The following is an 11,392-nucleotide window of genomic DNA, read 5'->3' as shown; positions in this document are numbered from 1 at the left end:
CTGTGGCCATTTATCCAGGACGTTGCAGAATGGATTGATGCTTTGGGGAGGGGGTGGATTAGGTGACTTCTGAATTCTCTTCCAACTCTCATGCACCTATGATTGGAAGCACAATCTCTTCAGGGCTAAGTAAAAACAGAAATAGTGGCTGAAGAAAGGGCTAGGGTCCCACAGTGCATAGAGTTCTGGACCTAGTCAGGAAGACTGATCTCCCCTAGTTCAAATCTGGCCTCAGACACTTAGTGGGTTAAGTCACTTAACCCTGTCTCAGTTTCCTCATCTGTAAAAGGAACTAGAGAAGGGAAAGGCAAATTACTCCAGTATCTTTGCCACAAAATACCCAAACAGGGTCACAAAGAGTCAGATGCGACTGAAAAATGACTGGGGAAAAAAAAGCTAAAGAAAGGCTGGAAAGCAGGCTTTTACCTCCAGCAATTAAGAGGGACCCAAGTAATGAACAAGCATTTACTAAATTCCCACTATGTATCAGGTCCTATGCTAGGTAGTAGAAAGACAGAGATAGAATGAAACAAGCTATTATCTCAAGGAGTCCATGTTCTAATAAGGGCACCAATGACACCAGAAGCACTACAGAACAGTGAAAAAAATCCTGGCTCTGGAGTCAGAAGACCTAGGTTCAAATTCTACCTGACACTTAGTACCTGTGTAACTTTGACAAGTCACTTAACCTCCTGTTAACCTACAAGGTAGTTAGGGAGAGAGAGCCTTAGGGCGGGGAATTGAGATGGGGTAGAAGGTGATGTTACGATTGCATATTAGAGGAAACAAGGGACCTAGCAAGAAGGAGGGAGTCTGTTGCAGGCTTGGGGGTGGATCAAGAGAAATGACTAGAAAAGCAGAGATGTGAATGAGGTGCCTTTGTGTAAAGGACAAAAAAATGATAAAGACTGGTTAGATTAGACAGAGTTCAGGAAAGGGAATAATATATACTAAAGCTGGAAAGAGAGGTTGAGACCAGGTAGTGAAGGGCTTTAAAACCCAGACAGAGGCGGCTATATTTTGTCCTAGAGGTAATAAGGAGCCCTGGGGTTTATTAATAACATGGTCAGATTGTAACTTTAAAAAAACCCACTTTGAAAGCTGTTGGGGATTAGTTGGAGTAGGAAGAGCCTGAGAGTCTGAACCAGTGGAGTGGCTATACAAATAGATAGAAGGTGCCGTGGGAGCCTTATGAGAGAGGGAGGTGGAGGTGGATGTGAAAAAAATTGGCAAATGACCCACACGAGCCAGCCCCCAAGGACCTGAAAAAGGGTAAACTGGCATCTAGCAGATGAATTAGTACGGTCCAGGGGTTTTACACATTTAACGTGCCTCTCTAGCTCCTCACACCTTCTTCCCTCACCTCACACCTCATGGGTCTCTTCCCAGTAGCTTTCAGCCAAGTTTAAGTAGGCTCTATAGAATTTAGGGGGAAATGTGGTCCCGACACTTGGAACTCTGAATGCATTTTCCCATGGAAACATTGCTACACATTCTATAGTACTATTAACAGTTCTAAGAGGCAGTGTGGTGTAATGGAAGGAGCTCTGAAAATGCAGTCAGGACACTCTAGTTTGTATGCAAATTCTGATTGTGACTAGATAGATGTATGATCCTGAGCAAGTCACAACCTATGTGAATTTTTCTGCAAAATGAAAATCATAATACTTACATTGCTCACACCTGGGGTCATGGCAAGGAAAATAACTTTGTAAGCCTTAGAACACTTATTTACAACCATACTTACTAAACCCACAACGGGCATAATATTAGGGGTCAGACTATCTACACTAGAAACCCAAGAACCATTTACATTGTTTCTACGGGGAAATGTATGTAGTTCCAAATAACCTCTATAGAAATTGGTTAATAACTTGGGAACTACATAGAATGAAAAAAAATTAAATGAGGATATTTAAAAATAGGTTATCTAAAAATGGGCTTACTGTTCTTTCAGGGTTAACATGATATAATGTATCTATTCATAGCATAAATTTTAAAATTACTCGATTACATGCAAGTTATATTACTACTCAACAATAGTCACAGTAGATGAAACAATTACAAAATATATGAATTATAATTATATTCTGTAGTCAAGGCTAATTGTTTGTTTTGCTCAGAGTAGAGTCATTAGTTTCCAAGAAAAAAAAAGTGTAAATTTTCTAAGTAATTTTTTTCACCATCAATGACAGTGTAGTCAGTCAATACTTTTATGGCAACATCTGAAGAAATGTAAATAGAACCATAATAAAATTATGAGAAATAAATTTTTATTAATATGGCTATGGAACAAATATAGTAGTGGAAACTACTATAATCAAGTCCAGGGTATTAAAAAAAAAACCCTGCTATGTCTGGAATTTTACAGTTTGCTAGTTAATTAGTAAAACAAATATAAATATTTCTTCTAATCTGCATTATGGACAGTTAATGTACAAAAACAGGGAACAGAAAAGAGAGAAATGGGGGGAAAAAGAGATAGAAAACCTCTTACCACCCTTTTCTCTCTGACATAGTCACACCAACAAGAACATGGAGAAAAAGAAACAAATATAGTTCCCATGGACCAGTACCCTTAGTTTGGGACCATACTAATATGAAAGGCTTTAAAACCATGTAGCATCTTTCACCATTCTAGGCACCAAAATGACTAATAACCTCATGGTTTCATCTTGGAGAACCTAAAAGAATTAGGCTGAGGGACAGCTCTCCACCTGTCGTTTATAAACTGAGCCAGATTAAAAAAAAACCACTGAGAACAAAATTGCTTTCACACATCCTCTTCTGTCTCGTCATCACCAGTCTTTTGTGGCTGTTTACTAATCTTGATTACTAAGTCAATAGTTAAGAGTTTTGTCAAGCAGTGAAGCACTGATGTCAGTAATTGGTATTTACAAGCTACTGATTCAAGGCCTGTTTGACTCCCTGCCATCCACTGCTTAGATTGTAGAGCAAGCATAGTTCTTAAGTACACATGACAAAAGCTTTTATTTCCTCTCTTAGCCTTATAAAGGGTTTTTGGAACACTCAGCAGCGCATTAGCTATTAATGAACTAATCACACTTACTTCTGGCTGTTGGCACTGTCTGGAATAATCAAGAAGATAATAGTGTAATAGGATCTCAAAGTGACCACCTACTGGTAAAACAGAACCAGCCTGTATAAAGGAGGTACAGTAACTTTTCGAAGTGTCCTGAAATACCTCCTTTGAGGTCACACCTATGGTTGCACTGCTCATTTTGCAAGTCCCTTCAATGACACTTAAATGTTTATCAGAAATTTCTATCAAAGAATCTCCATTACAACCATACCTGACAGCTAGAAGCGGTTCCTTGGCATTAATCATCCCAATTTTGTTGGGATAAGTACGTATCAGGGATTCAAAGTCTCCCTTCATTTTGTGTGTGTGTGTTAGAGTTGTACTTGGAATACTATTCTCGGATTCTATACTTGACAGTATCAAATCTGGAGTGTCTCTTAAAACAGATTGCGTTCTAGACGGATTATCTTCTCTCTTTAAAACTGAGTCCAGACACTGTCTTTCAAACAAAGCTCTATAAACTTCTGTCAAATGGTGACTTTGTTTATTATCTTTCGAAGTAACAGAATTTGAGGTCTCACTCTGGTTGTTTCCTTGTGCCTTGTAACTGAGATAAAGTCCCTTAAAGACTTGTCGAAGTACTTTAAATGCTCCATGGAAAGCATGAATATGTTGGTCAGTAATGCCTTGGACTGGTCCGCAAAGAACTAAACAGTGGGGTATAAAAGAGTGTGTGCTAAGTAAGCCAAGATGAACATTCCTTTTGGAATTAAGCAAAATGGGCTGACAAAATTTCACTAACGCAGCCTCAGAGATGTGACACTGTGAAGTGGCCCATGATGGCATAAAAGGTGACAGAGCAATGATACTACAAAGGAAAGAAATTTCTTCTGATGGTATACACTCTACCACTGATATGCCATTCAGTTTTGCATAATAAATAACTGCATCCTGTTGCTTCACACTAGACAAAAGCAATTTTATACCCTTACTTTGCAAATCTTTCATTATGGTTTTTGTCCTTTCTGTAATCCAAACATGAGATGCCTGAAATCGTGCTTCTGACTTTACAACAAGCTCAGAACCAGAAGTGGAAAGTGCAGGCTGAATGGGTTCAGTTACAATGATTATTTTCATATCGCCATCTGCTGGGCAGTAAACAGAAAAATCTCTATGAATAACAAACCCTGATATGATCCTTGAACTTGAAACTGGAAGTCCTGTGACTGCAGTGCACAATTCCAAAAAATATTCATCTACTAAATCAATCATTTCATCCTTACAATCTTCATGGCTCAAACATTTATAAAAATAATCACAAGTTAACTGGGAAATAAATTTCTGATTATTTCTTCCCACTCTTCCACAAAAATATGCATCTAATAGTGATTCTAGTGAGCTCCTACAAAACTTTTTCTCTTCCCCAGAAAAAGAAAAGATAGACAAAAAGTGTTTACTTAAATGCTGAGCCATAATATAGTCTAAAACGTGTGCCTGAAATGTCAAAATAGCTTGAGAAATATATTTCCACTGGCAACAATTTTTCCAGTGTCTTTCTTGGCTTTGAATACTTCCCCCAAAAGAACCCCTTTCTTTATCAGCGACTGCCTTAAGTCCTCGGAGTAAATCACAAAGAAGAATAATGAATGTTTTAGCACCATCTCCAGTCACATTCTGATTCACGGAAACACAAGTCAGTATCATCCTGTTTAAAGAAAAAAATAAAGCAATTAAGATTCATGTGGTTTATATGTCCAAATCTATATTTTTATATTGAAAACATTTTCCTTTGTTTAACTTTCAAAAGATACTGGCTCCATTGTTATAATATTCCTCTAAGTAACAGAATTACATTAATATAACTCGCTGGAAAGGGGGGCAGGATAAGGTTAGGAAAAGAGAAATATCTTATTGGAAAAGGGGCTCTGCTACAGCAAAATGTCATGTGAATTAGTAAAAAATAAATTTTATAGCATATGAAGTTCTAATCCTAGCATGGAGATACGTGATTTGGCTGTTATTTGAAAAGAAAACGGGGATGTGCTTCCTTCCCACTTCTGAGAATCCCTAGCTTTTTTTGGAGACTCAGTTTAAACACCACCTTCTACATGAGACCCTTTTTGTCCCCACAGCTCATAGTGCTCTGAATTACCCTCAATCTGTTTTGAATATATGTATGTATGTGTCTGCTGACTCCTTCGCTAGGATGCAAGTTCCCCAAGGGCAGGTGCTGTTTCAATAGTCTTTGAATCCTTGAATCACTCTACAGACATTTATTAAATGCCTATTATTCACCCAGTTTTTTGCTGAGCTCTGCGGAAACAAAGACAAGTGGGAAACAGCCTGTTATGTACCAATAAGCTACAGGCCTGCTTCTCCACTCATAACTTAGTCTTTATTTAGCTCTGGGGTATACACACACATATTTACAAACACAGGTATATATGGGCACACACTCACATACATATATACACACACACATGTCCATGCCTATATACACGTATACATGTATGTGCTTACAAAAAGGTATACATGTGTGTACACACAAATACACATACATAAAGGTATATAGTGTATGTACATGTAGACATGTATATACGTATATACGTGCATAAATAAAGATGTGGATTTCACTGGTATAGAGAACGTCCTTTATCAATACAAGTAAACATCTTCTCTGTAACTTAAGTGTTTGGAGTTGCCCAGAGTACTGAAGAGGCTCAGTGACTCACCCAGGGGCACAAAGCCATGGAAGAGGAGGCTATTAACCCAGAATCTTTCTATATCTATTCCACTACTCCATACCTCCTCATGCAAAACACATAAAAGATAATTTGGGGGTTAAGGAGGAAGGAAAGGCACCAGCAACAGGAGAGAATCATGAAACGTTTCCAGAAAGTCTCCTCCAGAGAATACAAAGTTTTTGAGACAAGGAACTGTATTATTGTCCTTCCCCACCAATATTACCTTGTTATTTTGGATTCTTTTTCCCCTGTCTATCTTGTCTGTTCCTGGTCTTCCCCAAGAGAAGATAAGCTCCTTGGGGAAAAGAGATGCATCATTTCTTTGCCCAGCGTCTGGTATACAGCAGGAGCTTAATAAATGTTTCCTAATAATCCATTTAAACTATGCTTCGCAAATAGTGCTTATTAAGTATTAGTTGTATTTTTTTTACGGAGGGGTAGAAATAGATGGCAGGAGCTGCTTTAGATAATGTGGGCTGACAGGCCCTGCTAGTAGCCTCCTTCCTCCATTACTCTATATTGAACTACTCTGCATATGTTTATGTAATCACTTTCGGTCTGGGGGGTATATATGTCCTAGACATAATCGTCTTCTCTTCCATCACAATGTGATGTCCTAGAGAGCAAGAAGGCCTGTCCTTTCTATTAGTATCTCGCGCTTGGCACATACTAAGTGCCTCAGACATGCTTTTTTCAGGCCTTCCTCTCCCCTCCCCCTTTAGATTATAAGCTCTTTGAGGGCAGGGTCTTATTATTATTATTATTATTATTACTGGTATGCCGGAGCTTAGGGCAGCGCCTGGCATGCTGTAGGTGCTTAATAAAAGTGAAATGGTTGACGGACGGCAGGCGAACTGCCACAGGGAGGGGGAGGGTCGGAGCCAGGGGGCGGGAGAAGGGCGGAGTCAAGGGAGGGGCGGGGCCTTGCCCTTACCTGGCCACGGGATGCCCTACGTTCAGCGCCTCCAGGAGGCGGCCCCCATCGCGGCTGAACAACACGTCGCCCGTGGGCTTCGTGCACAGCACCTGCCGCCCCTCGGGCCCCAAGCAGCTGCTCACGATGCTCTCCAGGACCTCGGCCGCCTGCAGCGCGGCGCCGACCCCGCCAGCCTCCATGGTTGTCGCCATCGTCATAGATGTTTCCGCCGAGGACCCGCCCTCTCCCTTCAGAGGCGAACCGGAAGCTACCCCGTGCGAAAGGCGGGAGGGACGTCTCGGCGTCTGGGAGGGGGAGAAATGGGCTTTGTTTTCTTTTATAATGAAGTCGGCGGAAACCTCCCCGACCCACGTGACGCCAGTTTCCGCAGCGAGCCGGAAGAGGGTGGGCCGCTATGCCCAAGCGTCTTTCCTCGAGCATGCGCTTTTAGCACTGCTGGCTGTCCCAGATCCCTTTGCCTTCCTGTGGGAGAAAGGGTGCCTCGAGGGCTTCGAGGCTGCACCGCGCGCAGGGGTGTGTGGGTATATGTTTAACAATAGGCTCTCCAGGCGGAAAAAATGTACTTCCTAGAGCACTTTTTAGTCCAGTCTGCATTATTAACATTTCCTTATGTCTGCAGTCAACGAAATGATACTTCCAACCCCGATCTGTATCACGCCGAGGAGCGAATGTTCGCTTTAGATTTAACTATCAGCAGGAGGAGGAGCTGGCCGCAGCACAGTCCCGCCTCCCGTGCTTTCCTCTGCCCGAGTCCGGCCCTGGGAAGTGTCCGTGTGCCAAGAGGCAGCTCCCTGTTGGGACGAGAGATGGGGAACCCGAAGGGGCCCGTCCTCAAATTAGCAAACAGGCGAGGGTGGAGGCAAATTAAGGCGAATTGAGGAGGGGTCACAGGTGGGAGGTGCCTGGAGTGCGTTTCGAACTCAGGGCTGATGACTGCAGATTCACTGCTCCTTGCACTGTGCTACGTGCCCTTGTATGAATTTGAAGGCTTGTATACCTTAAATCCAAGAGATTAGAAGCAAATTATCCCTTAAATTCATTTATACATTTGTGCACACACGCACGCACGCATTTACTCACCTCCAGGAAACAGTACTTTTTATTCCTGAACCTATTCCTTTGGACTTTACACCTTCAACGCTACATATATTTTTAAGGCTTCTAAATATATTGATTGATTTAGCTGATTTTTTTTGTTTAAAAATATTGTTATATAAAGGAGATATAGAGGGAAAAGTGGTGTAAAAACCGAAAGAAAAAAATCCGTTAATTCAGTTAACTGAAACTGCACTTTCCCTGAGCTTGCTCCATCTTGAATTCTTTCACTAAGTGGCTGCAACATTTTTTTCTTGTCCTTTGCTTCCTCTCCAAACCATCATCACTACCTTACCAGCCACCTAAGTAATGTATGCCCTTTTCTCCACCCCTGAATCTCTTCCCCCGTGATCTTCTATTGCTTTCTGTCCAATGCCTGTGGGGGAAATCGCAAAGTCATGCTGACTGGATCCCACTTTCTCTCCTCAATCATCTCACTTGTCTCCAGCGTCTCAAATACACTTTACTCTTTTCCATTAGACTAAGGGTTACCTTGGTCTTCTAAAAAATTGATCTTTGCTTTATTATACTATCCTTAAGGTATTATTCTGCCTTCCCTTTCAGTGCCAAACTCCCAGGAATCTCCACTCAGTCAGTGCCTCCATTATTTCTCAGCTTCTTTCAATCTTGCTTTGATTTGATCTTTTGCCACTGGACCCAGATGGCTCTGGAGGAACAAGTGGCGCTGGTGACTTCGCACAGCCCTCCATCTCTTAAATACAATTCACTTGCATGTTATGGCATCACCTCCCCGTTGTCATGGTCCTCTTCAAGAGGATTATCCCCACCACTTAACTTTCCAAGATTACTAGTTGCCTCCTTATTGACCATATCAAGTGACATTTTTCCTTTCCTCAACCTCTTTGGCATTTAAAAATATAAGCCACCCCTTTCTTCTCCAGTAGCTTTTGTGAGATGTTGTCATGATTTTTCTCCTCTCCACTTCTGTGTTCAAAGTCCTGCCCTTTCAGTCAGTCAGTGGACTCCAAGGTTCTATATTGGGTTTTCTCTTCTTTGGCTATACTCAGAATTTATCATCATTGATGCAGATGACTCAAAACACCCCCAGTCTTTTATTTCCAAATGTCAGCTGGACCTCTACCTGGCTATCACCATGACCCAGACAGCGGGACACTGCGAGGAATGAATCCCACGCTTTCTGCAGGGCCCATTTATACATCAGCTCCTCAGGTGCCCTCTCTCCAACTGAGGTGATCTGTTTCTTCTGAAAATGTAACCTAATGACTGGATAACTCCTCTAGGCACCTTCATAACACCAGGGCTTAGCAGTGACTAGCACTATTATCTCACTTTCCTTTGATTATAGTTGCACGTAGCTTTGCACCACCAGTGGGGCTTCACACAAAACATTCAATGAAATGCTGTGATGAATTAAAGGGGCATCTTTAACCTCTCCAATGTGACAGCATTCATCACATTTTTTATTCAAAAGGGAATTGGCAGTTTTTATTTAAATACTGCTTTGGAGTATTTGGCTCTTTCACCTTATGCTGCTTAAAAATGATTTCCTCAAGCTCTACAATGGATTTCCTCGCCTCATCCTCCCTCTGTTGACTTCATCTACTCCCATGGACCTCTAGGATTGAGACTCAGCTCTCTTACCCTTTTGGAAATGTCTAAAATAACAGTACTTTCAGAGTTTCTTAGTATCTATATACATAAGTAGGGTGGAATAAGAATGTCCTTTGAGAAGATGGCAGCTGGAAAGCAGGGACTAGCATGAGCTCCCTGCCGAGTCCCTCCAAAAACCTATAAAAAATGGCTCTGAACCAATTCTAGAACTGCAGAACCCACAAAATAGCAGAGGAAATCAGGGCTCCAGCCCAGGATAGCCTGGATGGTCTCTGGATGAGGTCTATCCCACACGAAGCTGGGAGTTGAGCAGAGTGGAGCAGAGCCCAGCATGGGTGGCGCAGACCAACCAGACTATGAGCCGGGCGGAGCGTGCCCTAGCGCCCTGAATCAGTGAGCTGCAGCAGTTACCAGACTTCTCAACCCACAAACACCAAAGACAACAGACTAGGTTAGTGGGAAAAGCTGCTGGGGACAGAGTGTAAGAAGGAGTTCGTGGTTTGGCCACCACCCCAGGGGCAGCGAAGGTGGGGCAGCTACAGAACTACAGCTGCAGTTGCTTCCAGCCCCAGGCCCACCTGGTGGGAGGAAGTAAGTGGCAGATCAGAGCAGGAGTGAAGAGCCTGCTGAAGATCTGAGTCCAGTTTGAGTTGGGGGTTCTTGGGGAAGGAGGAGTGCTGGTGTGGCAGAGCTGGCACATCCCCCCAAGCTTGGAACATAGTTCTCTTAACTCTACAAGCAGTCATACCCCACTGAAAAACTCAAGGGTCAAGTTAGTTGGCTGGGAATATGGCCAGGCAGTGAAAACACACCCAGATTCAGTCTCAGACTTTGGAATCTTTCTTTGGTGACAAAGAAGACCAAAACATACAGCCAGAAGTCAACAAAGTCAAAGAGCCTACAACAAAAGCCTCCAAGAAAAACATGAACTGGTCTCAGGCCATGGAAGAGCTCAAAAAGGATTTGGAAAAGCAAGTTAGAGAAGTAGAGGAAAAATTGGGAAGAGAAATGAGAAGGATGCGAGAAAACCATGAAAAACAACTTAATGACTTGCTAAAGGAGACCCCAAAAAATACTGAAAAATATACTGAAGAAAACAACACCTTAAAAAAATAGACTAACTCAAATGGCAAAAGAGCTCCAAAAAGCCAATGAGGAGAAGAATGCCTTGAAAGGCAGAATTAGCCAAATGGAAAAGGAGGTCCAAAAGACTACTGAAGAAAATACTACCTTAAAAATTAGACTGGAGCAAGTGGAAGCTAGTGACTTGGTGAGAAATCAAGATATTATAAAACAGAACCAAAGGAATGAAAAAATGGAAGACAATGTGAAATATCTCATTGGAAAAACCACTGACCTAGAAAATAGATCCAGGAGAGATAATTTAAAAATTATTGGACTACCTGAAAGCCATGATCAAAGAAAGAGCCTAGATATCATCTTTCAAGAAATTATCAAGGAGAACTGCCCTGATATTCTAGAGCCACAGGGCAAAATAGAAATTGAAAGAATCCACCAATCGCCTCCTCAAATAGATCCCAAAAAGAAATCTCCGAGGAATATTTTTGCCAAATTCCAGAGCTCCCAGATCAAGGAGAAAGCACTGCAATCAGCCAGAAAGAAACAATTTGAGTATTATGGAAACCCAATCAGAATAACCCAAGATCTAGCAGCTTCTACATTAAGAGATCAAAGGGCTTGGAATACAATATTCCGGAGGTCAGTGGAGCTAGGATTAAAACCAAGAATCACCTACCCAGCAAAACTGAGTATCATGCTCCAAGGCAAAACATGGACTTTCAATAAAATAGAGGACTTTCAAGCTTTCTCAGTGAAAAGACCAGAGCTGAATAGAAAATCTGACTTTCAAACAGAAGAATCAAGAGAAGCATGAAAAGGTAATCAAGAAAAAGAACAAGAATAAGAAATTGCAAGGGACTTACTAAAGTTGAACTGTTTTGTTTACATTCCTACATGGAA

General features: G+C 41.8%; 1 protein-coding gene across 1 annotated transcript; it reads right to left on the bottom strand.

Annotated features, from left to right (window-relative positions):
• Positions 1-2,256: 2,256 nt before the first annotated feature.
• BBS10 (Bardet-Biedl syndrome 10) lies at positions 2,257-6,981 on the bottom strand. Its single transcript, XM_036758757.1, has 2 exons — positions 6,722-6,981; positions 2,257-4,748 (listed from the first exon to the last, which is right to left on the bottom strand). Exons 1-2 carry the CDS (start codon positions 6,919-6,921, stop codon positions 2,774-2,776), a joined length of 2,175 nt encoding a protein of 724 aa, XP_036614652.1. The 5' UTR covers positions 6,922-6,981; the 3' UTR covers positions 2,257-2,773.
• Positions 6,982-11,392: the final 4,411 nt, after the last annotated feature.

This window comes from Trichosurus vulpecula, chromosome 5 (genome assembly GCF_011100635.1).
Source record: "Trichosurus vulpecula isolate mTriVul1 chromosome 5, mTriVul1.pri, whole genome shotgun sequence".
Classification (NCBI taxonomy): domain Eukaryota; kingdom Metazoa; phylum Chordata; class Mammalia; order Diprotodontia; family Phalangeridae; genus Trichosurus; species Trichosurus vulpecula.
This window is presented reverse-complemented; position numbering and strand designations above follow the sequence as displayed.